At 40.9% G+C, this 27,425-nt stretch overlaps 2 protein-coding genes across 14 annotated transcripts in view; one reads left to right on the top strand and one right to left on the bottom strand.

Moving 5' to 3' along the window:
- The window catches only part of WDR37 (WD repeat domain 37), a 70,604-nt gene extending 50,958 nt beyond the window's left edge, over nucleotides 1-19,646 (bottom strand). For 2 of the 6 annotated variants that reach the window (XM_053665786.1, XM_053665781.1), the window contains exon 1: nucleotides 10,309-10,503. The gene's annotated coding sequence lies outside the window, so the exon portion shown is untranslated. Of the gene's footprint in view, nucleotides 1-9,981; nucleotides 10,072-10,105; nucleotides 10,183-10,308; nucleotides 10,504-10,877; nucleotides 11,167-19,480 lie in introns of those variants that run through there. The other 4 variants (XM_053665784.1, XM_053665782.1, XM_053665785.1 and 1 more) reach the window with 4 other exon arrangements.
- Nucleotides 19,606-26,866, top strand: IDI1 (isopentenyl-diphosphate delta isomerase 1). 8 transcript variants are annotated; one of them, XM_037156503.2, is made up of 5 exons: nucleotides 19,606-19,651; nucleotides 21,162-21,334; nucleotides 21,948-22,040; nucleotides 23,687-23,817; nucleotides 24,956-26,866. In XM_037156503.2, exons 2-5 carry the CDS (start codon nucleotides 21,190-21,192, stop codon nucleotides 25,271-25,273), a joined length of 687 nt encoding a protein of 228 aa, XP_037012398.1. In that variant the 5' UTR covers nucleotides 19,606-19,651; nucleotides 21,162-21,189; the 3' UTR covers nucleotides 25,274-26,866. The 8 variants fall into 8 exon arrangements, with proteins under 8 accessions (XP_037012398.1, XP_037012408.1, XP_037012378.1 ...); XM_037156513.2 differs by lacking the exon at nucleotides 19,606-19,651 and adding an exon at nucleotides 19,674-19,775; XM_037156483.2 differs by lacking the exon at nucleotides 19,606-19,651 and adding an exon at nucleotides 19,677-19,798.
- The last annotated feature ends 559 nt before the right edge of the window (nucleotides 26,867-27,425 follow it).

A 27,425-nucleotide genomic window follows, 5' to 3' on the forward strand; every position in this document is an offset into this window, starting at 1 on the left:
GATTGCTCTATCCAGCAAAGCTTTCATTTAGAATGGAAGGGCAGATAAAGTGCTTCTCAGATAATATCAAGTTCAAGGAGTTCATCATCGCCAAGCCCTTATTATATAAAATGTTAAAGGGACTTACCTAAGAAAAAGATAAAAAAGATGAACAGTGAAAGGACAGCAAACTTACAGTTATTAACAACCACACCTAAAACAAAAGCAAACTAAGAGGACAGCTAGATCAGGAGCAGAACCGCAGAAATGAATATCTCATGGAGAGTTATCAACAGGGGAGTGGGAGAAGGAGAAGGGGGGAGAAAGTATAGAAAATAAGTAGCATAGATGGTAGGTAGAAAATAGATAGGGGGGAGGGCAAGAATAGTAGGGGAAATACAGAATCTAAAGAACTTGAGACACGTGGTCATAAACTAAAGGGGGGGGAATGGTAGAGGAGGGGTGTGCAGGGTGGAGGGGAATGAAGGGGGGAAATAGAACTGTAATGGTATAATCAATAAAATATATTTCTTAAAATTTCATTTTAATTTATCTATACTACAGTTCAAATATATCTTGTTATATATTTTTATAGTAATTGTTCTAAGTATGACATTTTCACAATGTATTAGTCTGATTATCAAGATTTTATCAGTTCATGGTAAAATGTAGAAACCTTACTTCCTCTTGTCCCTCTGTCCCAACCCCCCTTTCTAACATAATCATCTTACATATTTGCTCTATATACAAAGAGAACCACATCAGACAGTTAAGTTTCAACCTTCACACATAATGTAAAGAAGGAACATCTATTGAATTCACCAATGTTTGCTCTTTCCATTGTTAGTTCTTCCTTCCTGGTATTCCCACACTCCTTATGTCACTTTTCTGTTTAGAGAACTTCCTCTACCTAATTTTTTAGGGTAGGCCTGCTAGAAACAAATCATGTGAAGGAAGTTTTGCCTTGATCTATTATTCTGAGTTGACAGTTCTTTCCCTCCAGCAGTTGAAAAATGTGCTACTTCCTTCTGCCAGCCATAGTTTCTGATGAGATATTCACTGTAAAGGAAATAGTTTTTTCTACTACAGGTAATTTGGCATTTCCTTCTTGTGCCTTTTTTCATCTTTAGTTTTCAGAAGTTTGACTGTGATGTGTTTTAGCATGAATTTCTTTGAGGTTATCCTGTCCAGGTTTCACTAAGTTTCTTGAAACTGTACGTTTATAGTTTGCCAAACTTAAGAAATATTCATTAAAAACCAAATTATACACATAGGTAAAAGGCTTGAGGTAATAACAATGGGCATAGAAAAAAGTGCAATTATTATATAATTATAGAGGTTGTTGACACACATGTTCATATGTACATTGTTTATGTAATATATATTAAATTTGCATATATAAACAAAAAACAAACAACAAAAAAGAAATATTCAGCTTATACCTCTTCAAATACATTTACAGGCCCACTTCTTTATCCTCTCTTTCTGGAATTCTGAAGACAACAATAATAGGCCTTTCTGTTAAAGTCCCCTAAGTCTCTGAGGTTGTTTTTGTTTTTTGGGGGTTTTTTTTCAGTCTATCATCTCTCTATTGTTCAGATTGGGTAATTTCTATTGTTTATCTTTAAGTTCACCGATTCTTTCCTATGCCCTCTCCATTCTGCTATTAAGCCATCCACTGGTTTAATATATTGTATTTTTCATTTCTGAAACTTCCATTTGTTTCTTCTTTATAACCCATATTTTATTCCTGAGATTATGTTTTTCATTTGTTTCAAGTGTAATTAATCATTAAAATATTTTTATGATGGCTGCTTTAAAATCTTTGTCAAATAATTCTAATATCTGTCAGCTCTATGTAAACTTGACTTATTCTCAAGTTTAGATTTTCCTGGTTCTTTGTGTGACATGATTTTTTTCAACTGAAGCCTCAACATTTTGGGAACTGTGTTATCAGACTTCCAATCTAACTTCAGTCTTCTATTACAGCAGGCCTCTGCTGACACTGTACCATCTAGCAAAGATAGACACTACTTTGTTTCTGCCAGGTAGATATGGAAGGTAGATGGCAGTTAGGGCTCCCCACTCAGCTTCCATTGACCCTGGGTAAGGTAAGAGTTCAGCCACTTCCTTGACCTGTGCTCATACCACCCTAGCTGGACTGGAAGGGTTCCTCAGTTACTGCACTCTATATGGAAGTGTGGTGAAATTCCGGACTATTCTAGGTTCCCTCTGATGCCGCCCCAGCAAGAAGAGGGATGGGTATGCTTTGTTATCACCCTGCAGAGATGAGACTTCCAGCCCCTCACATGGCCTTCTCTGGGAACACCCAGCAGAATGTCAGTCACTTCAATACAGCTGTCGAAAATAAACTTGTTTCCCCATCCGGCCTTTGACAGCAAGAGTGAGGGTGGGGGCTGCAGTGTTTTCTAAAAGTGTTCTGTCTGGTGGACTCTCCCTTTTCTGGTCTTTTGTCTAGAAAGCAGGCTTCTTCTTTGGGCTTCTTGTATGAGTCTTTTGGTGTTCTGGGTTGCTGGCTTCTCCAGTCTCAGTCTGGCATACATGAGGCAGGAAAAAAAGCAGGAACTCAGCTCTGTATTATTTCTCTGGTCCCAACATACCGCAGTCAGTCTACTCTCTTCTCTCCACCTTTCAGTCTTAAATTCATTTTATATGTAATGTCCAGCGTTTTTGGCTGTACTTACAGAGAGGAATAGGAAAAGTACATCTGCTGCATCTTTCTTTAAGAAAAAGCCTGATCACCTTTTGTGTCTCACATTGTATGTGTAGGCTTTTTAAAATTGCAACGAGGTCTCACTTTACAACACAGGAAAGCATTGAAATTGGTCAATTCTGCATGTATAGGTTTTAAAATTTTTAAACTCATTAATTTATTAAAATTATTTTCTGTAGCTTTATGTAGACAAAACATAACTAAAATCTTTTAAAAAGAAGCTCAAAAATAGGAATAAAGATACATGTAATTTTGTATCGCTAAAATTCTTGTTTTTTTTAAATCTTCTATTTCTCTCACTTTTTCGTATTCTATTTGTCAAAATAAGTCACAAGGCCAACCCAGACAAAAAGACTTTTAATCTCTGGACAGGAGGAGAATGAGAAAGAATTTGTGGCAATCTTTAATCCATCACACCTTAATCTCATTTGTAAGTTTTGGCTCTACACTTAATAACATTCTGGTTCCCTAAGAAATATCAGTGAAAAGAGGTATGTAGTTTTGTCACTTCAAATACTTAGTGGAATATATGGATATAAATAATTCAATTATTTACACACCTCTCTTAGAATGAAATCCACAGAACACAATGGTTATGAACATGAGTTTTGCCCTGGCTGGTGTTGCTCAGTACACTGAGTGCTGGCCTGTGAACCAAAAGGTCACTGGTTCCATTCCAAGTCAGGGCACACACCCGGGTTGTGGATCAGGTCCCCAGTTGGGGGTGTGCAAGAGGCAACTAATCGATGTATCACTAACACATCCATGTTTCACTCTCTCCCTTACCCCCTCTCTAAAAATAAATAAAAGAACATGAGTTTTATGGTTATACAGACTTAAATTCCCCCCAGCTCTTCTAAAGATTGGCTCTTTTTTATCATAAAGCCTCAGCTTAAACATTACCTCCTCAAAAAGAGTTCCCTTGACCACCGCTAGTCCTAGTACCTCACAACCTTTACCACATTTGTACTTAGATCTTATTTGTGGTTTTCTCATTCAATGAATGCTTCCTCCCCTACATCATCAACACCGTGAGGACTGGGACATGTTCATTTGTGTTCACTATTGTATTTGCAGGGCCTACCATGTTGCCTGACATAAATATATTCTCAAAGAGTTGATGAATGTATAAGTGAATAAATGAAAAAACACATCTACCACTGACCAGCCATCTAACTTTGATCAAGAAACTTGACCACCTTCCTAAGACTTAGTTTTGTCACCGTTAAAACAGGAATAATAACAGCACTTAATTTCATTAAAGTCATTCATTGAATACTTGTTGATAATGTATAGATGAGCTAGGTACTAGAAATAGAGTAGTGAACAAAACAAACTTGGTTCCTACTTTCAAGTTGCTTAGAGTTAGGTTTTAAACCCAACATTAAACGCAGAATCTCGTAATTTATTATAGGAATAAATTATGGTGAATAATTTAAATAAATTTTGAGTACTATAAAAGAGATATACAAATATTACAGGGAGACCAAATATTAGCTACAGTTAAAGAGATGACTGTAAGAAACTGTCATTTAAATTAAGGCATAGGTAGATATACTTTGCCTCCTCGCATAACAAAAAGGACAACAACAAATTTAAAAACAAAATAACCAGAACTACCAGAGAAATGAAATGTATGAAAAGTCAGAGAGCCAAGTAGTTAAAGTAGAAACATTATTCCAGACTGGTAGAAGGACGGAGACAGGCAGCTGGGGTAGAGAGAAGGTGCACAAGGTGGCATCTGGAGGACTGGGATGGGTGAGGCAGCAGCTTTACCTTTGCCTGCAGAGGAACAATTTAGGCTTTACCTAAGCCAGGAGGAACAAATGGAGAGCAAGATAGACACACAACCCAGGGTTCCAGCACATGGAAATAAATCCTCAAAACCTGTGACTTTAAAGCCTGTGGGGTTTGCAGTGGCCAGAGAAACCCCCAGCCTCACAGGAGAGCTCACTGGAGAGACCCACAGCTTCCTAGAACGTGCACGAACCCACCCACCCAGGAATCATCACTACAAAGGCCCAATTTGCTTATGGGTAGAGGGGGAAGTAACTGAAAGCCAGCCAAGAGCCCAGCAAGCAGCACTGTTCCCTTTCCTACACCTCTCCCACACAGAGCACCACGACCCAGTAACTGGGTTGCCCTGCCATGGCAAACACCTAAGGCTCCACCCTTTACTACACAGCAGGTACACCAAAACAAAAGAAAAATATATGGCCCAAATGAAAGAACAGATCAAAGTTCCAAAAACAGAAGTGAAGAAGAGATAGCCAATCTATCAGATGCACAGTTCAAAACACTGGTAATCAGGATACTCACAGAACTGGCTGACTTTAGTCACAAAATAGAGGAAACATATGGAAGCTAAATTAAGTGAAATGAATGGGGAGTACAAAAGATACCAACAGTGACGGGACTCAAATCAATGGTTTGAAGCAGAAGGTAGAAATAAACATTCAACCAGAACAAAATGAAGAAACAACTCAAAAAAAAAAAATGAGGAGAGGCTTAAAAACCTCCAGGACACCTTTAAACCTTCCAACATCCTAATCATAAGGATGCCAGAAGGAGAAGAGCAAGAGCAAGAGCAAGAAATTGAAAACCTATTTGAAAAAAAAAAACTTCCCTAATCTGGCAAAGGAAATACACTTCCAGGAAGTCCAGGAAGCTCAGAGAGTCCCAAAGAAGATGGACCCAAGGAAGCACACACCAAGCTACATCATAATTACATTACCCAAGATTAAAGATAAGAGAGAATATTAAAAGCAGCAAGAGAAAAGGGGACAGTTACCTACAAGAGTTCCCATAAGACTATCAGCTGATTTCTCAACAGAAACCTTATAGGCAAGAAGGGGCCAGAAAGAAGTGCTCCAAGTTATGAAAGGCAAGGACCTACATCCAAGATTACTCTATCCAGCAAAGCTCTCATTTAGAATGGGAGGGCAGATAAAGGGCAGGTAAGGTCAAGTTAAAGGAGTTCATCATCACCAAGACCTTATTATATGAAACATTAAAGGAACTTATCTAAGAAAAAAAAGATGATCAAAAATATAAACAGTAAAATGACAACAAACTCACAACTATCCACAACTGAACCTAAAACAAAAGCAAACTAAGCAAATAACTAGAACAGGAACAAAATCACAAAATGGACATCACATGGAGTGTAATCAGCAAGGAGGGGGCAGGGGAAGAATGGAGGTAAAGGTACAAGGAATAAGAAGCATAAATGGTAGGTACAAAATAGACAGGGGGAGGTTAAGAATAGTATGAGAAATAGAGAAGCCAGAGAACTGGTACGTATGATCCATGGACATGAACTAAGGCAGAGGAATGCTGGTGGGAGACAGGTGCAGGTGGGAGGGGAATAAAGGGGAGAAAGAAAATAGGACAACTGTAATAGCATAATCAATAAAATATATTTTAAAAAATAAATAAACTGAGATTTAAGAATTAGTAAGAGTTAATCATGTGAGAAATGGAGAGGAACAGAAACTATGTGTAAATGTCCTTAGCTGGAAATAAGACTGTTTTATTAGATACTAAAAACAGGTAATGTGGCTACAACACAGTAAGTAAACAACAGAGAAAATGGTGCGAGTTAAGCCAGACAGAAAGGCTTAGATTCTGTTCTTTTACATTTAGATTTTATCCTAAATTAAAAAGGGAGCCACTTAAACATTTTAAGCAATAAGAGACACTAGATTTGCATTAAAAACCCACCAGGCTGCTATGAAAATATGTAGAAATAATAGGTGACTAGAAATGGGGAAGCTAATCAGGAAGTCACTAAAGTAGTTTAGGCGATAAATGATGTGGTTAGTTAAAGGGCAGATGATCAGATTTGGGGACTAGAGGAGCAGGTGGGGAAGAAGAGAGGCTAGCAATGAGAACTCTCATTTCTGAGAAAAGAGGCGGGTGAAATGGGAGGCCAGGGCCCCTGGGATGAGGCAGCAGATGAGGCAGGAGAAGAAATCGAGAACTAAATACTGAACGTATTATGTTTGCAATGCCACTGAATATCTAAAACAACAAGGTGGCTGGAAGTTTACAGGTCTAAAGATGAAAAGAGAATTGGACTTTATCAATCTGTCAGAGATCTACATTTAAAGTAGATGGGCATTCTGACCCCATCATGCCTCTAGATCCAATGCTTTCCCAAGTTATTTCTTTGCAAGAAGAAAGGTTTATAATGTGCATTACAGGTGAAACAGGCAATATAAAACCAAACTAATGGTCCCATAAATGACTTATGGAAACATTTCTGATGGAAACATGACAGAACAAATCTTTTGATGAAATTTAGATCTAAAAAATGTGAGCTACAAAAATTAGAAATGGTTGGCCTTGGCCAGGTGGCTCAGTTGGATGGAGTGTGCTCCCATGCACCAAGGGGTTGAGGGTTGAATTCCTGGTCAGAGCACATGCCTGCATTGCAAGTTCAATCCCGGATTAGGAGGCAAAGGATCAATGTTTCTCCCTTCCTTGTTGTCTGAAATCAGTGAGCATATCTTCGGATGAGGATTTTAAAAAAAGGGGAAGAGGAGGGAAGGGAAATTAGGGATGGTAAAATAAAGACATAAAAGAAAAATTCACAATGGCAGAATCTGTAATTGATTAATTGTATACAAAAAACAAAGATTATAATGATATTAAATTCAACAAATTTGAATCTGAATATAGATTTGAATATAACAAATCTATAGTCATATTCATATGACTCCCATTGAACAGCAATTTAGCAGTTACCTTGCAGTTTATAAGGTATGTTTTGTAAAGGAATGATATCAAAACACTGTGAAAGCTGTCCTGATAGGGCTTCAGAGAAAAAAGGAGACTTTACCTTTATACATTTAAATCAAGCAAATAAAGCAGTAAAAGTTTCTTTCCTCTTTCAATAACTTCAGAAGCATTCTGTTAAGTATAAACTGAAAAGTTAATGCACTCCCAAGAGTGTTATCAGTTGGTTAAAAAAAGATTGCAATACCAACCTTCCTTTCACATCACAGATTTTCTCTCTTAATATCACATCTCTGGTTTTTCCAGCCACTATACTTTCAGTAGGAAACTAGTAGTCTTCTTAACAACTAATTTTTAAGATCCTCACCTTCTACCTTTCCCTGAGTTTTTAAACCCTCATTCATCTCCATGAACCACATCATGTTCTGTTTGCCTATTTGTCACTTCACAAAACAGTCCATATACTGGTAGTCTTTCCCCATTGATCAATTTCCAACCAAATATACATTTCAATCTATTATAAATTATAAACCTGGAAGAGGTTTTGGTTCTCCAAAACCCAACATCAAATGGAGATTTTTCATAGAGATTTTCTTTTTGTAACTTTCTAAATTCTGTGCAGTCATATCTCAGAGGTGGGTTCATGTGCCTATGATTGTACACTGTGTATTAACACTAAAATATTATCTAGCAAATTCAGGTTCTGCCTCTTCCTCTAACTTCTTCTGCTGTAGTTCACCATTCTTCCAGAATTAGATCTGTAGGTTCCTCCAGTTCTAACCTCTTTCAAGTTTTTTCTTTTCTTGTGCTGTTAACCTGTTACAACTGTTTTCCTCAAACTTTTAAAAAATTTTATTCATCTCTTCATTCAGGTCCTCCACCTCTTCACAGCAGGCACCACTAGTCCCAGCATCACTTCTTCCCTTTCACTGCAGACGTTCCATGGACGGTGACTAATTTCTTCCCAAGAAATTCAATGAAAATTTTCATAACATTTCACTGTGAAAGCCATTAGGTAAATTCCTGGCAGGCTGAAACACCAAATTCAATAACTGAGGAGTATCAGCAGAGAGGTAGTCTCAAAAATCTGTCAGCAGTCTCACCTACTTTAAATGTTTTGTTAGTGATAGGATGAAGGCATAGGACACACCCTTATCAAATCTGTAACTGAGAGTGAACTAAGGGACATCACTAAAAGACAAATAACCACCAAAAATTTTTAAAGATCTTATTAGCAGTTTTTTAAAAAATGACCTGGACATGGCAGGTGAGGCTCGGTATTGCTCTGTTGGTTGGAACATTGTGGTCCTCGTGTTGCCCAAACCTCCCCCGTAGGTTTTGGGTTCAATTCCCGGTCAGAGCACCATATATTGCCATGTAAAATGAGCACTTTCTTGTCCACACTTTTGAGGGAAATAAGGATTCGCAATATACATGGGTATAATGAATACGTGGCATGGGTATAATAGTACAAAAACGAGTGTGCATTATGCACGGGAGCACATTATACATAGCAAAATACAGTATATAGGTTGCGGGTTCATCCCTGGTGGGGATGCAGATGGGAGGCAATCAATGTTTCTCTCTTTCTCTCAATTAATAAACATATGTTTAAGTATTTTATTTATTAATTTTTAGACAGAGGGGGAGGAGAGGGAGAAACATCAATGTGTGGTTGCCTCTTGCGTGCCCCCAAATGGGGACCTGGCCTACAACCCAGGCAAGTACCCTGACAGTCAGTGAATCAAACCGCCAACCCTGTGGTTCTCAAACCAGCATTCAATCCACTGAGCCACCCCAGCCAGGGATAAACATATTTTTAATGAGCCCAAAATCTAGGGTGAAATTTAATAAACGTAAAATACTGCCCTTAGAAAAACCAAGATGTAATATTCAGAGAGCTCTTGGTATCACCTGGAGGTAGAGGGGAGGACTTAAGGGTGCCAGGTAGGTGCAAAGTTAAGTGAACAGTATGACAATACTAACCAGAAGAAAAAGAAAGCATACTAAAAAAATATGTCCTGTGTCGAGGACTTTACAAGAATGTGGATCATATTGTAACATAACCTTCTCAATAACAAAACAAGGCTGAGAATGGAGACTGAGGAAGTTCCTTACCTAGTCGCACCGCTGTTAGCCAAGAGGTCCACTAACCTCCTCTCTCCTTGGGCAGTACTAACAGAAGGAGAGTTGACGGTCACCGCATTATTCCACCTCCCTCAGACACTTCACAAGTGACTGGCTGACCACCCTTTTGACCTGGAGGTGCCCCAGACTGCAAAAGAAGCTGGCAGAAGGTGCCCAGGTCCCGGCGAGGGGGCCAGACCTGGGGTACGCGACTACCTGGAGAATTTGTTTATTCGCTTGACGGTAATCCCAGGGTCAAACGTGTAGACGAGCACACTGGACTTAAAGGGCAGCCGATTAAACCTAAAATACTGACACTGCGCTCTCCCACGCCGGCGCAGCTTTCCCAGGCCCGGCCGAGGGGCTCTGTGGAGGACCCCTCTCCCCATACCATTCCGCACCTGCCCGCGCCACTCGTGCATTGAGGTGCGCGATCTCCCCGGCAAAGGAAACTGTAACTGACGCCCGCGGCACCAGTACGCTAGGCATCGCTGCGAGGCTCAATGCACCCTCCCGGGACCTCACCCAAAGCGGGGCTGGAAGAGCCAGCCAGGGTGCATGGAGTCGGAGAACGCACGGGCACGGATGAGGGCAACGAAGTCCTTGGGACGGCTCGGGAAGGCGGGGGACGAACGGACCTCCACAGCGTACTCCAACCCCGGGGGAGCTGAGGACGCCTTCACCAGGGTAGCCCGTCCCGGAAGGAAGATGGCCGCCCGGGCACTCACCAATCACACCGACGCCAAGCCAGCCGCCCAGTGCCTGCCGAGCCGTGCCTTGCCACCCGTCACTTCCCTACCACACGGAGCCGGGACCCACGCGGACACGTAGGACACTGACTCAGCCCCGATCTGTCTCTACGACCCGGCAGTCTGACTAGCTGCACTTCCGGCGCCGTCGGAAGTACCTGCCTCGCCCCGCTGCGAAGGGGGGGGGGAAGCGCCAGAAGCCCCGCCCATGACGCCGGAAATCCCGACGCCTTTGCCCTACTTCCGGACCGCTGGAAGTCCCGCCTTGTCCCCTGAAATTTTTCCAGGCTTCCTCCGCCTCCATGCCGCCGGAAGTACCGATGAGGCTCCACCGCTTAACAGAACTACTGCCCCGGCCAGCGGCTACCGCCAGAAGTCCCAATCTGCAGCTCGCGCCCACCGAGCCGGGCTCTTGAAGGGAACCGGGAGTCGTTCGCGACGTCGACTGAGTCGCGATGGCCCTCCTGTTCTTCATAATCATCGGGTCCTAGTTTCCTCGTCCGCAGTCGTTTGGGAAGACCCTGGGGTGTAGGGCCGCAGGTACTCACAGCGGTCGTGCCCCTTGGCGCTCGGTTGCTGCACGCTCCCATGCATCCTCCCGCAGGCCCCTGTTCTCGAGGCCAGTTCAGCCGTTAGGGCCGGCTGGGCCGCGGGCGGGCGTTGTGAATGAGGCTTCTAGCTGCTCGGAGCCCGGCCGAGGTACTATTAATATTTCAGCTTATCTGCAGAAGGTGACTCAGCCAGCGTCCTTTCTGAAGTATCCGTTCACCATTGGCTCACAAGAGAAACGAAATCAGCTGCTCACTGCGAAAAGCTTTTTCGGCTTTGAGCCAAGCTGGAAAATCTGCATAGCAAATGAGTCCAGATCCCACTGCGCGTGAAAAGCTCACTGCAGTGAATCAAGAGCATGAAAGCATTTCTCCTATCTGGGTCACCTTTCTTGCTCTTTCCTTTAAACACTAAAGTTCAGCATTCCAATTCAAGACGCACTAATATTAGACAAGAAACAAATTTAATGTATTTGGTGATCCAAATAACCTAAAAGTATGTGAAAGAAAACCTTAAGGTATGACTGCAGTGAGTATAATAAAAGCTTATCGCTGGGAACAATCATGTAAAATGATCCAAGGCCTTAACACTTGAAAATTGTGGTAAACATTCAAGTAGCAGTTTTAGTGGTCACCTAATTTGCACAAGGATTAATGCTGGGCATTGGTCGTTGATGGAAAGCTTTATGAACCATATATCTTCAAGCTAACTCACATGCTAATGTGTGGGTTTCTTTTGCAATTCAGCGTCCACGGTTTGGAAGAAACTGGATATTGTTAACTGAGGTAATTTTTCATCAATGTATTTATGATTCCACAACACTCACTAAATAAATGAGTGCATAATGAGGTGTCACAAATCTAAGAAGGGAAAGGAATCACCACTTTCAGGGCCTACTGTGTGCCAAGCACTCACATATTTGGTAACTTGTTTAATCCTCAAAACGATGATACAAAGTAAATGATTCTAAATTGAATTCTAACTAAACATGAGTGTTAAAATTACTTTTCAAAATTCAGAAAGGTACTATGCAATGAAGAAAACATTAGATCAAACTCTAGGTTCAGCACTGGCCAGGTAGCTGCAAGTGGGTTGGAGCATCATTCAGATGCAATAAGACTGCAGGTTTAATGCTAGAAAGGGCACATGCAAGAATCAACTGCTGAATGCATAAATAAGTGTAACAACAAATCCATGTCTGTCTCTCTCCTGCCCCATGTCCTCTCTAAAGTCAATAAACTTTTAATTGAATCTAGGTTCGCATCACATTCTTTCCACCACTGTATTTTTTTGATAGGGCTGCAGAAACAAAATGCCACAAACTAGGTGTTATAAGCAACAGAAATGTATTAGAAGTCAAGGATCAAGATGTCAGCCAAGTTGGTTCCCTGTGAGAGCTGTGAGGGAAACTTTCTGCCTCTCTTAACTGCTACTTAGCAATCTGGCATTCCTTGGCCCATGGCAGCCGTAACTGCCGTCTTCACATGGCATCTCCTGTGTGCAGGTCCCTTCATTTGACACTCTTTTTATAAGATCATAATTGGACTAGAGGCCCATTCTACTCCGCTATGATTTTATTCTAACTAATTATATTTACAACAACCCTATTTCCAAATGAGGTAGTATTCTGAGGTTTTGGGGTTAGAATTTCAACATATCAATTGGGAGAGGGGGCACACAATTCAACTTGTAACATACCATATCCTGAAATAACTCTCCAGTATTTTTAAAAAAACACCTCATTTGTAAAAAGTTCTGATTGCCATGATGGTATCCAATTTCACGATCTTGCAAAAATTACACAGAGCACCCAAATCCTATATTGTCATGCGCCCATCCATGTTAAAGGCATATGATTTATCCCCATCATGAAGGAATAAAGCTGAATTTAGCAAGACTCCATTATGAATGTGTTTTGAAGGTAGATTAGGTTTGCTGGGTATTCAGTCATGCTTCATCACTGATTATTTTATCTGTGTCTCAAACATCTTGCATATATTTCAGGGTTGAGCTGTTTGACATGTTCCTAGTGATGATTCTCAAGTTATTTTATATATATGCACTATATATATATACACACATATATAATAAAGTTTTTCTTGAAGAACTCTAGCACTTCATTCAGATCTCTGCTCAAATAGACCACTTCAGAGATGTTCTCCTTATCACTTCTATTTTTATGTTTTGGTTTTGACTTTGGATAAGGAGACTTTTTTTTATTATATTTTATTGATTATGCTATTACAGTTGTCCTGATGATTTTCCCCCTTTTCTTCCCTCCACCCACTCCCTCAGGCAATCTCCTCACCATTGTTCATGTCCATGGGTCATGCACGTAAGTTCTTTGGCTACTGTTTCCTATACTGTACTTGACATCCCCATGGCTATTCAATGACTACCTATGTGCACTCATAATCCCCCACCTCTTCACCCATTTGCTCACTCTCCCACTGGGCAACCATCAAATCCCTCTCTGTTGATATTCTGTCTCTGTTTGCTTGTTTATTTTTTTTTATTCAGTTGTTGCTAGTTGTGAACCTGTTGTCATTTTAATTGTCCATAGGGTTTGTTTTTCTTTACTTTTTTATTTATTTATCTTTAGAGGGGAAGGGAAGGAGAGAGGGAAACACCAACATATGGTTGCCTTTCATGTGTCCCCCGCCAGGAACTGGCCTGCAACCCAGGCATGTGTCCTGACTGGGAATCGAACCGCAATCCTCTAGTACGCAGGCCCGAGCTCACCAGCCATAATTTTGATCATCTTGAATAAGTCCTTTTAACAATTCATGTAATAATGGCTTGGTGATGATGAACACCTTTAGCTTGTCCTCAAAGCACTTTATCTGCCTTTCCATTCTAAATGATAGCTTTGTAGGATAGAGTAATCTAGGTGTTAGTTCCTTGCTTTTCATCACTTTGAATACTTCTTGCCAGTCCCTTCTAGCCTACAAAGTTTCTTTTGAGAAATCAGCTTACAGTCTAATGGGAACTACTTTGTAGATAATTGTCTGCTTTTCTCTTTGTGCTTTTAAGATTCTGTTTATCTTTAACCTTTGGCATTTTAGTTATAATGTGTCTAGGTGTGGTTCTCTTTGGGTCCAACTTATTTGAGACTTTGTGCTTCCTGGACTTGTATATCTATTTCTTCACCAAATTAGGGAAGTTTTCTTTCATTATTTTTTCAAACAAGTTTTCAATTTCTTGCTCTTCCTCATCTCCTTCTGACATCCTATGATTTGGATGTTGGTACCTTTGGAGATGTCCCACAGGTACCTTATATCATTGTGGGGTTTTATTGAAATACTTTTTTCTTCTTGCTGTGCTAGTTGAATGCTTATTTCTTCCTTATGTTCCAAATTGTTGATTTGAATCCCAAGTTCATCTCCACTGTTGGTACCTTGCAGATTTTTATTTCACTTAACGGAACCTTCATTTCTTCCTGTATCTTTTTTGTTACCATACTCAATATAAGTCTTTGAGCATCCTGATCACCAGTGTTTTGAACTCTGCATCTGATAGGTTGGTTATCTCCATTTCACTTAGTTCTTTTTCTGGGGTTTTGTTCTGTTCTTTCATTTGGGTCATATTTCTTTGTCTTCTCAATTTGGCAGCCTCACTGTATTTGTTTCTGTGTATTAGGTAGAGTTGCTTTGACTCCCTATCTTAGTAGCATAGTAGAAGGGCCTATTTTAGAAAAGGCTCCTATAAATTGTAGGACAGAGCCTTAGGTAATTGCCAGGGTAGAGCAACCTGCTTCACTGCCTTGTGGTTGTGTGTGGGAAGAAGGAAGGCTCAGAGAGGAGACAGTGCAGCTGCCTGGCTTCTGGAGGTTTGTCTAGCACCCGTCCTGTGGGACTGATGCCCTTCCAGCTGTTACCCTGTTGCTGAATCCCACACAGGATAGGTCTGTGCAAATTTTAAGTCCAGGTGGGCCCTTTAAGCAAAGTCTCCTGAAAATGGAGTTCTTCCACCACCCCAACCTCCACTGGTTTTTATAGCCAGAAGTTATGAGACTTATCTTCCTGGCCCTGAAACCCTGAGCTATGCAGTCTGGCCTGGCGCTGGGATCATTCACTCCCAAGGTATCCCTTCCAATTTCTATTTACCACACATGAATGTTGGACTGCCCATTCCACTGCTGCTGCCTTTCCACACCACATTGCCTCTCCATGCCTCTTGGCCCATGTCACATCTCCACCCCTTCTACCCATCTAGATGAATGTAGCTTCTTTAAATCCTTGGTCGTCAGACTTCTATACAGCTAGATTTTCTGACAGTTCTGGGTGTTATTTGTTTTGAGATCCGGTTGGAATTCTTTCTGTGGTTGCGCGAGGAAGCAAAGTATTTTTACCTATGCCTCCATCTTGACCAGAACTCTCCTTATCACTGACTTTTAAATGGCATAGTCCATCACTATCCCTTAACTATACCTTATTTTTCTTCTTAGTACATAACCTATTGACATTATTTTTGTACTTGTTACTGTTTCCCTCACTAGCACGTAAACTCCATAAAAGCAGTAACTTTTTCTATTTTGTTCACTGCTTTATTCCCATGACCTAGAAAAGTGGCTGGCACAGAATGCACCAAAAAATGCTAAAGGGTAAACAAATACATGTACTTTTCATGAGTATATAGATGCCTGAATGGCATAGTTTAAGTTTTTCAATTCCTTTTATGTACCAAATTTATCTAGCTCTGCAAGAGAAGAAGGAAGAAAAACACCATCAGCTGGCATGAATATAATCAACTGTTAGGGTGATGCAGGCTGTGAAAGAATTCACAAAGAAAAGAAAGTACAGAGAGTAAAGTTTTTATTCACTCTCCAAGAAAAGAGAGGGGCATGGCGTAGATATATACCAGCACAGCACTATCTGACTTTGAGGGACTATCTGACAGCACAGTCCCTATCGGACTTTGAGCTTTTACTGAATTATAATTGGATGTTAAAAGGGGAGGTGCTGTTGTGAGGCCTCGGGGCTGTGGGAGCAGTTTGTTCCAATGTTATCTTCTGCCTGTGGCTGTAAGGATAGGTTAGTCATGGTGTGTTCCTGATTTGCAGTAAATTCCTGGGGACAAGCTGAGAAGAGTAAAATGGAAGTCATGTTTAACAACGTCATAGGCCTGCAAGGCAAATGGCACCACGATAACACATGGTACTGGCTTTGTCCTTTCAACAACTGCCCTTACTAGGAGAAGAGGAGAGTTAAATCATAGTTTTGGGGACCTGAGGGTCCAGTCCATGTGATGAAACTTCACCAGGACTGACTTGCTGACTCATGTCACTTATGCCTCATGAATGACACTGGAAGAGATACTTTCTTGCCTCAAAAAACATTACAGTCTCAGTACTAGTTCTCACCCAGTACATACGTGCCATTAGTGGAGCTTATTACCTTGTGTGCTGTCCATGTGCTAAATGAAAAGGGACAAGTAATCTCACAGTGAGTGTATGTTGTCTTCAAGCTGTCTTCAAGAATATGTTTTGTTCAGCCCTGGCTGGTGTACCTCAGTGGATTGAGCATGGACCTGCAAACCAAAGGATTGCTGGTTCGATTCCCAGTCAGAGCACAAACCTGGGTTGCAAGCCAGGTCCCCAGTTGGGGGTGCATGAGAGGCAACCACACATTGATGTTTCTCTCCTTCTCTTTATCCTTCCTGCCCCCTCTCTCTAAAAATAAATAAAATCTTTTTTTTAAAGAATATGCTTGGTTCAATTCTAGGAGTTTTGATGACTTTGAATAAAGAAATCTGCATTGTTTTTATTATCATGACACCTAAATGTCACAGGTTCAATTCCAGTCAGGGCACATGCCTGGGTTGCGGGCCAGGTCCCAGGCTGGTGGAGTGCCAAAAAAAAAAAAAAACGACCAGTGTTTCTCTCACACTTGGTGTTTCTCTCCCTCTCTTTCTTCCTCCCTTCCCTTCTCTCTAAAAATAAATAAACAAATTCTTTTTTTCTTTAAAGAAAAAGAAAGAAAAATGGCTTTTAACAGAGATTGGTATGTAGCATAAGAAGGAATGCCAACACATTTGGAATGGTAATTGTTACCATATAACCCATATTTATATATGTAATATATAATATGGGTTATCATAGACACACAAATGTTGAAAAATGATGTTGGGGCTACATTATAGATGGACAAACGCCTAAGGAAGTAAAGTGTACAGAGGGAGAGGACTGTCATCAAGTGCTGCATAGGGTCTCACAGGACAAGAATTTAGAGGACAGCATTGAGTCTGGCAGTTCAGAGAATGGCTGAGATAGAAGGCCAGCTGATGGCCTGTAGGAGAAATGAAGTCATCTCATAGTGAAACATTCAAGGCCCTGCTATATGTTGCAAAACACTAAAAGACTGCCATACACAGGTGTCATTAGAAAGTGCTCCATGAATCAGCGAAGAGGACTTGCTAACTGCATAAAGCCAAGTTGTAACAATGGTACTGTTCTGTGGTGAAGAAGTGATGTTTTTTCGCACTTACTATTCTAACATGTGCTTGTGGGTTTTGAGCTGACATGTACCTCACAATGATTTCCATTTAAACTAACTGAAAACAGCCCCATAGGAAGTGCATTTGTGGTAGTGTTGGGTGTTTGTTTTACTCAACACATGATTTTCAGTGGTGGACTACTGAAGCAGACGATGCTCACATTTAATTGCTGTAGTGCCTGCCTTAGGCTATATTTTACTCCATCACAAAGTATTTTTGCTTTAAAAATAAAACTCCCACACTGGCTGGTGTAGCTCAGTGGACTGAGCATGGGCCTGTGAAGCAAAGGGTTGCTGGTTCAATTCCCAGTCATGGCACATGCCTGGATTGCAGGCCAAGTCCCCAGTAGGGGACACATGAGAGGCAACCACACATTGATGTTTCTCTCCCACTCTTTCTCCTTCCTGTCCCCTCTCTCTAAAAATAAGTAAAATATTTTTTAAAAATAAAAGATCCCCACCCCTTTTCATTTGGCCAAATTGACAGTAATGATACACTGTACAAAAAAAAATTTAGTGCTGGCATCTGGCATGCCACCACTCCTGGGATGAAAGGGGGTCTCTCCTGAGATTTTATGGGAAATGTTTTGTAAAATACCTTGCTGAATGGGAAAGAAACAGATATGAAAAACTAGGAGTAAATTCTCCATCTGCAAAAAATATATAAAACCACACTCAGACCAACTAAAAAGCCAACAGATGATTCAGGGGTGGTGGGGGAGCAGGGGGGATACAGAGCCAGTTTGGCCAGAAAGCCAGGAGGACTCCACGAGTGGACTTTAAAGTTCATTTAGAAAAGAAAAACATCAAGATTACCAAGAACAATTATTAACAGAGAAAGCAATACTAGAGAAATAAAGCAGACCGATGAACAAGAGGAATTTAGATATAAACCTGAGATAAATGACTAGCTAGCTGGGGAGGTAGTAAAAGGGGTCAAATATTTGGTGATGGAATTTTTGACTTTGGTGGTGAACACAATGCAATACACAGATGATGTATGGCAGAACTGTACACTTGAAACCTATAGTATGTAATTTTACTAACCAATGTCACCCCCATAAATTCAATAAAAATTTTAAAAACTTAAAAATCACAGGCTCCAACAGCCACTAATGTAAAAGCCCATAATAAACAAACCTACATTTAATACCTGATTTCATTGCAATTTCAACCTGTCCCAGAAACATCTTTTTAATAAACCAATATGGAATTTTCTGGTCCAGCACCAGTAAGATAATCCATCCTAGGGACCACCTCCATACCCCTTTGAGAGATAATCTGCAAACAAAAACCTTTCCCCTTCTCTTCCCCCAAAGTAAAGATGTCCTGACCACCCCCCAACAAAAACCCTTTTCTGTCCCTAGTAGCTCCCTTGCCCACCCTTCTTTCTATTAAATCCATCCATTTTGTACAACTCCTGGGTCCACCCTGATAGTTGCTACATGGTATGCTGCCGAACTCATGCACTGTTTTAATAAAGCGAAATAAATCTTCAAATTTACTGAGTTTTGTTTTTTAACAAGTTCACATGTGTCCATACAACGGAGGTTACAGTATGTTTATGGCTCAGCCTTGAGCTGAGTTTAGCAACCTAATAGCAGCTCTGGGGACTGAAGGACAAGATGTGCCTTGGCCCCCACTTCTCTAAAAGCCTCCCGACTCTATTTTAAGTGACCCTCTTAGCAATGCTTAATCCTAGAGAAACTTCATTTCAATTACATATACTTTGTATTTAAACATTGAAAGGTAATTTCACACTGTAGTCTGCTTTAAAGTATTACTGACATATCCCTGACCAGTGAGGTTCAGTTAGTTGGGCATCGTCCAGCAACGCAAAAGTTCGCAGGAGATTCCAGTCCGGGCGCAGGCCTGGGTTGTGGGTTCAGTTCTGATCGGGGTGCATAGGAGGGGCAACTGATTGATGTTTCTCTCCCCTTTTCCCCCTCCCTTCCCCTCTCTCTAAAAAATAAAACCTTTTTTTACAGAAAAATAAATTTAAAAAGTATCACTAACATATAACCTATGAATATATGTATAAGTAAATGACTGCCACCCACACAGTCCTGTTCAAGCGCCGAAGTCTCAAACTGTCCCTGGTAACGTACCCGCGTTAGGACTTGCAGAAATTTCCCATTGGAGATAAACTCTTCAACGATTCCAAACAACGTCACTCGGGACACGTGGCCCCCAAGTTACTACATTAACAGTGACTTTAACCACACCTTCAAGCCCTGAACCTACGGAGGCGACCTCGGCGAGCCACGCCGCACTTCTGGGTCAGTAACGCAGGGCCCCAGTGCGCAGGCGCTAGTCCACGCCTCGGCGCCAAAGCTCGGGGACGACTTCCAGTCTGCAGCCCAACCAGCGGGCTCGCCACACGGTCCCTAAGGCGGCGTTCCGGCAAGTGGCTCCTCGGTGGAGGGGTACGAGAGGCGGAGTAGAGGCCCTAGCGCTCTTCGTAGAGGAGGCTCTTTGACCCCCTGTCCAACGAGGGTACCCAGCCCGAGCCGGGCGTGGCGCCATCGCGCCACCGTGACGTCAGTGTTGGGCCGGAGCGTGATTGGCCAGCAGTTATGTGGAGAGCTCTGGCTCGGGCAGTGACTGAGCACGCGGCCCCGGGAACCGGGAAGGCCGGGCTGTGGTCGTGGGAGGCGTGTGCGACGAAGCGGCAGCCGGCGGACGGTCATTGGCGGTCAGGTTCGGGGCGTCCCAGAGGGGAGAAACGGGGCTCCCGGGCGCCCTCGAGAGATGAGGGGTAGTGACTGGGTGCTCCCAGGTGTCTCGAGGGGCGGGGGTCCCCGAGGGGAGAGACCGGGCGTTCCCGAAGGGACAGACCGAGGGCTCCTGGTGTCCCGAGGGGGAGCGACTAGGGGTGGGGAGCTCCGAGAGGACAGACTACGGGCAAGTCCCCGAGAGTTCCGGGGACTAAGCACGGAGTCCCAGCAAGGTTTGATGGGGAGGGACCAACTTCAGCCCGGGAACCAAATGTGGCTCTACTGCCTGTTACGTCCTGTGAGCTAAGAATGGTTTTTCAGATTTAGTTGTTTGTGGGGCGGGAGGAGAAGGAAATATTTTATGGTTTGTGAAAATTTTGTGAAATTACCCAGTTTCCTTGGAACAGTTCACACGCAGCTAGCGTCTGCGTCTGCGCTGCCAAGGCGCGGTGCAGTCACAATCTTATTAGGAGCCCCAGCTGTCAAAAATTGGGTGAAATCTTACTGCGATATTAAGAAATGGTTCCTTAGTGTTGGGCACATAAATTGGATGTTGAAAAATGGATTTTAACAAAGATTGGTATGCACCATAGGAGGGAATGGCAACGCATTTGGGCTGGTAATGGTTACCATATTTATATGTGTAATATATAATATGGGTTATCACAGACACACAGAAATGTTGAAAAATAGGATAAAAAGTAAGATCGGGTTGCATTATAGATGGACAAACGCCTAAGGAAGTAAAGTGTACAGAGGGAGAGGATTGACTGTCAAGTGCTGCATAGGGTCTCACAGGACAAGAATTTAGAGGACAGCATTGAGTCTGGCAGTTCAGAGAATGGCTGAGATAGAAGGCCAGCTGATGGCCTGTAGGAGAAATGAGGGCCAAGATGGGGCCCAAACGTGAGGACTCAGAGGTGGGAATGCCAGCAGCAGCAAACACCATGCTTACCCTTTGAAATGGCTTACTTGCTTACTGGGCTCTTGGGTTCAGCATTGACTCATCACTGTGTTGATATGACAGTTACAGAAATGTGATGTAATAACCTTTCTTTCTCTCTTCTCTTAGGATTCTAGGGCAGATCAGACATTTAGTAATGATGCCTGAAATCAACACTGACAATCTTGATAAGCAACAGGTTCAGCTCCTGGCAGAGCTGTGTATTCTTATTGATGAAAATGACAATAAAATTGGAGCTGAGACCAAAAAGAATTGTCACCTGAATGAAAACATCGAGAAAGGTACTGTTTTAAAATACTCTGTGAGAAAGTGACTTGCCTTGGCATTTCAGGGTAGCTGAGAAAAGTATGTTGGTAAAGGTGTGATCTTTAATCATGTCATCATATTTTATCTTTGGTTCCAGTTAGTCGAGGGTAGTAAAATCTGTTTTGCTACTTTCCCTGCCAAACAGCTGTTTCTCTCCACTCATATTTTTTTACTCAGATTCTTAAGGATTATTTTGGTTTGTAAAAGAGGGAATAGCCTAATCTTAGCAGAATAGCACTCATCAAGGCTATAGTGCTGGGGGCATGGGGCACCTTTTTAGTGAATGGAGAAAGAGACAAGTTATCATAAAAAGAAGGACATGCCTTTCCAGTTTGCTCAGGAGGGGAGGCTCATTAGCAGACTGGCCAGCAGATCACCATTTCTTTCCCTTGGTGACCAACTTCCTTGCTGGTATTCCAGAGCTCTTCTCCACTATAACTTTGCAGAGACTCACTAAGTAAAGGACAGTGGAAAAAAATGGAAAAAAACAAATGCCAGGAAGTTACTAATATCCTAAATCCCAAGTAGAGAATTAGGCACATGAATAGTATTTTAAGGCTAAATTAATAGTATTGCTTTTACTTTCAGGATTATTGCATCGAGCTTTTAGTGTCTTCTTATTCAACACTGAAAATAAGCTCCTGCTACAACAGAGATCAGATGCTAAAATTACTTTTCCAGGTTAGTGGCCTAATGTACAGTATTTTGTTGGGCACTATATTTAATTTGACTTTGTCACTTGGAACTTTCTGGTTAGCTATTATCAAAAAGGGAAATCCCATGAATAACATAATTTCACATTCTACATAAAAGAAGCTTATACAATGAGTGCAACCTAATGAAGTAACAACAAAGAATAAAAACTACTAAGTATATGTATATATTTACATATATACTTAAAAAATCTGTATCTTGCTGTGGCCAGGTGGCTCAGTTGGTTGAGATGTCATCCCATACACTGTAAAGTTGTGGATTTGATCCCTGGTCAGAGCAAGTACTGGAAAACTGATAATTTGTTTCTTTCTCACATTGATCTCTTCTCCCCCTCCCCACCCCTTTTGCTTTCTCTCTAAAATCAATAAGCAGATCCTCCGGTGAGGATTAAAAAAAATCTGTATCTTACATACATCTTCATCTTTTCGGTTGAGATAGCATTAATAACCCTGGCCAGGTAGCTCATCAGTCAGAGCATCATCCTGATACACCAAGGTTGCAGGTTCAGCCCCTGGTCAGGGTATGTACAAGAATCAACCAATGAATGCATACATAAGTTGAATGACAAATTGATGTCCCTCTGTCTGTCTTTCTCCCTGCCTCTCTTTTTCCTATCCCTCCTTAAAAGCAATAAATAATTTTTAAAGGCGATAATAAAGAACTTACCTACACATGTTTGTTTCACAATATGATGACTGATAGTGTAACCGAACCCAGGTTCAGCCGTCTGCTGCAATAAAAGCCACACTTGTGAGACAGATGCTGGTGAAAAGGAAGGAAGTTTATTCAAGTGCCAGCCACCTGAGATGGGGGCCTCTCATCCTGAAGCCCATCTTAACATCTCAGTGCAGGCAGAGGTTTTTGAGGAAGGAGAGGGAAAGCACAACAAAGAGATCAGGGAGGGACAGTGGAAATGCAGGCAGTGTCTTTGCTGGTCCTAATACAAATTTTCATGGTCAGCGTCCATGATTTGGCCATCTGTTTTTTGTCAGTGAATTCCTGTGTCTGTGTGATCGGCGTTAGCTGGGACCTTAAGGTTGGGCTGCTCCTTAGGTTCGCACTGGAACTTAAACTGCTGAACTGTAAAGTATACTGAAAAAAGAACTTTAATATGAAAGCTTTGATTTCAAGAGAAAAATCACATTAGAGAGTAATAAGCTGAATTTAATATTTACTAAAATTAATGTGGATAGATTTATATAAACATAGTATATTCATTTCCCATTACAATAGTCCATTGTAACTGATTTTGAAATTCTCAATAATCATTTGACTAATTTTTTAAAGATTTTATTTATTTATTTATTTATTTGGTTATTTATTTGTTTGTTTGTTTATTTCTAGAGCAAGGGGAAGGGAGGGAAAGAGGGAAACATCAGCATATGGTTGCCTCTGGCACACCCGCCACTAGGGGCCTGGCCCGCAACCCTAGCATGTGCCTAGACTACAAATTGAACTTACGACACTCCCCTCAGTTCACAGGCTGGCCCTCAATCCACTGAGCCACACCAGCCAGGGCTGATTTTCTATTACTTTTAAAATTTTGGGTGTTCTTCACCTTTTAGGGGTACTTTGAAGAAAAGTTAATCTACCTCTATATTAACGTGTTCCAGGTTGTTTTACCAATACTTGTTGTAGTCATCCCTTAAGTAACCCAAGAGAGCTTGAAGAAAATGATGCAATTGGAGTAAGGCGAGCTGCACAGAGGCGTTTAAAGGCCGAGTTAGGAATTCCCATGGAACAGGTAATGAGGTTGTTTATACAACCAAACATACAAGGTGAAATATAAACATTCTGTTTTGAGGGGGTTTTTTAAAGATTTTTAAATTTACTTTTAGAAAGAGGGAGAGAAACATCAATGTGTGAGAGACACATTCATCAGTTGCCTATCACATGCCCCCAAATAGGGACCTGGCCCATCCTCTACTGTAGACCAGGCATGTGACTGGTGACCCTTCAGTTTACAGGCCAGCATTCCAACTAAAGAGCCACCCCAGCCAGGGCTAAACATTCTTTAAAACATTTTTCAGCAAAATTTTAAATTCAAGTGTAGGTCTCTGTTTTGTAACCTGTTGATTTATTGACCCCCAAAAGTGCCTCATATGAATATTATTTAAATTTTGGTGTCTTAATATTGTTTGTCAGAATTTAGCTCAGTACCAAAATGGATTGATCTGTTAACCAGTGTATAAAGTTGAGTATTTTTACAGTTGATCATATCAAAGATGAGTATTTTCTTGTGGAAATTCTTAGGAAGATGATCTATAACTCTGAGTGAATTGAAGTCATCTCCCTACCCCCATGTCCAGAATTGTCTCCTTTCAATAAAACCTGAATAAATAAAGTATCTCTCCTCTAAATGGTAATTTTTTTCTCCCCAAAAGTAATATTGAGATATGAAGAATGTCACAATTCCAGTTTGAGTGACTCCTTTTTTTTTAAAGATTTTATTTATTTATTTATTTTTAGAGAGAGGGGAAGGGAGGGAGAAAGAGACGAAGGGTAACATCGGTGTGTGGTTGCTTTTTGTGTGGCCCCCACTGGGGACCTGACCCGCAGCCCAGGCATATGTCCTGATTGGAATTGAACCAGTGACCCTTTGGTTCACAGCCTGTGCTCAATCCACTGAGCCGTGCTAGCCAGGGCTGAGTGACTGCTTTTTAAAAAAAATTTTCAGTAAGTCAACTTATATTTTTGGTCCTATGGAAAAAATTCAGATACTTGAAACTATGTAGTAATATATCATCAATAGGAAGTTAATATTTTAAAAGTCCTAACTAAAATTCTACTGGTCTTACTCAAAATAGTACTGAGATATGGTGGGTTAATTTAGACTACTTGTTTTGTTGTTGATGTTTATATTTCTTTCATTTTTGTCTTAGGTTCCTCCAGAAGAAATTAATTATCTGACTCGAATTCACTACAAGGCTCAGTCTGATGGTATCTGGGGAGAACATGAAATAGATTACATTTTGTTTGTGAGGAAGAACGTGACTTTGAATCCAGACCCCAATGAAATTAAAAGCTATTCCTACGTGTCAAAAGAAGAAGTGGAAGAAATGTTGAAAAAGGCAGCCAGGGGTGAAATTAAGATAACTCCATGGTTTCAACGTATTGCAGAGACTTTTCTATTTAAGTGGTGGGATAACTTAAGTCACTTGAATCAGTTTGTTGACCATGAGAAAATACACAGAATGTGAATGTGGAGATGACTGATCAGTAAAGTACTAAAAAGTTGCTTTACTTAGTAAGCTTAAAATGACTTTAAAAATTAGTTCAGCATTAAAACTCTCACTGGATACATTGATATTTTACAGCCAGAATTTATGTAGAAAAGATGACTGACTTAATTTTGTATCACACACACCACATATATGCACTGCTGTTTGTGAAGGACACTTATGAGAGATTATTTTTTAAACTTGACTTAACCTACCTAAATACATAGTCCTGACAAATTTGAACAAATAAGTGAAGCTTTTCATTTTCGATCTGTTGAGGTAAACATTTTCAGAATGCTTGTAGAGCACTATATTTTCCAGGTGCTTTACATATCGTTAAGTTTTTATTATAGTTCAAAAAAACATGCGATAGAAACTGTTTGCTTAGTTACTTCAAAACATCTCAAATTAACTTTCCATTTTAAGATATTAAACTAGGGGAAGTGGGTCCAAGGTAATTAAATGCTGTATGTCCTGACTTCTCTCAAAAGTCTGTGTTCTCCAAATTGCAAGGGACAGACAGGCTATTCATAAAATGGAAATTGGGTCATACCCTAGCATAGAATTTCTTACCACTTGTTTTTGTTGAATAATTCTTTGTTGTGGAGGTTCATCCTATGCATTAAAGGATGTTTAGCAGCATCCCTGGGTTCTACCCACTAAATACCATTGGTACCTATCCTCCCCTGCCATCACAGTCACAATGTCTGCAGATGCCGAACGTGTGCTGGTGGCCCAAGGTGCTCCCACTGAGAACCACTGGTCCACAACATTGTGCGTATTGGGTGAAGGGGATGGGAGGTTAACAGAAAGGTTAATATTTGCGTTAAGTGGAATTAGGGCATGGAATATGTGTATGTTAATGTTTAAACTGTATCTTGGACTAATGAACTTTTTAAAACTCTTGAACAGATTTCTCAAATTTGAGACCTTAAGATTTATTATCCTTGAATGCCATGTAATAATAATGAAAAAGATAAAAATGTGTTTCTTACCAGCTAAATGTTTTATAAGTTCAATAGAAGAATCTATTTCTGCTTAACTCTGGACAGTTAATTCATTATTTCAGGGAAGATTGTCATAAGTAGTAATTTCACTGAAAAAGTAAGTATATTTTAAAAATGACATTTGTCTAGTTTGTTAAAATTTTAATACAATAATAGGTTAACCTGTCTGTGCTATCTTAAACATAAATGCTATATAGCTTCAAGATATATTCATAACATTATTTCTAGTTAAGTCTTCTTTTCTAGGAAGTTTTAGGCTGAAAGCCACACATAAGTACTCAGCTACAGTGGCTAGTGGCTGCAGTACTGGACAATGGGGCCTTACACTAGCACTGAGCACTTTGTAAATGCTCAGCAAATGTTAGATATTCCACTGGTACCTTTACTAGCATGACTATTCTTTGACCTGATGAACTCCTTAGAACTCAAACATCTTTTTAAAGCCAGTGGAGACCATAAACAATTCATGAAGGGGCCAGAGGTGGTTTTTTTAAGTTCATTTTGTCCCCAAAGCTTTAGTACCAAGAAAAAAAGCAATAAAATATTGTAGATGGAAAGAGACCAACCTGCTGATCTCAGCCTCTTATCTTGTTCCATGTAGCCCACTGATAACACCAGGCTTGCTCCCACCTAGGTTTTCTCTTCCTTCGAACTAAAATTCCTAGGAAATTCTTTTTCCAGAGAGGAAATCCATAACTCACTCAGTTTTTTGAGACTGCTCAATATTAACCACTTCAGTAATGCCTACTTTGACTATTACGTGATATGACCCAATTCTGAACTTCAACCTCCTTTCCTGCTGTTTTTCTATTACTTGCCCTGGCTGGTATAGCTCAGTGGATTGAGCGTGGGCCTGCGAACCAGAGCATCGGGGGTTTGATTCCCAGTCAGGGCACATGCCTAGGTTGCAGGCCATTTCCCAGCAGGGGACACACAAGAGGCAACCATACATTGATATTTCTCTCCCTCTCTCCATCCCTTCCCCTCTAAAAAATAAAAATGAATAAAATCTTTAAAAAAAAAAAGACTTTAAATATAAGGCCTGAAACAATAAATCACACAGAAAACATAGAATCTCAGCCTTAGAGAAGATTTTATGAATTTGACCTCAAAGGGAAGGGAGT

Source organism: Artibeus jamaicensis, unplaced genomic scaffold, assembly GCF_021234435.1.
Source record: "Artibeus jamaicensis isolate MK-2021 breed Jamaican fruit bat unplaced genomic scaffold, CSHL_Jam_final contig_426, whole genome shotgun sequence".
In the NCBI taxonomy this organism is placed as follows: Eukaryota; Metazoa; Chordata; class Mammalia; order Chiroptera; family Phyllostomidae; genus Artibeus; species Artibeus jamaicensis.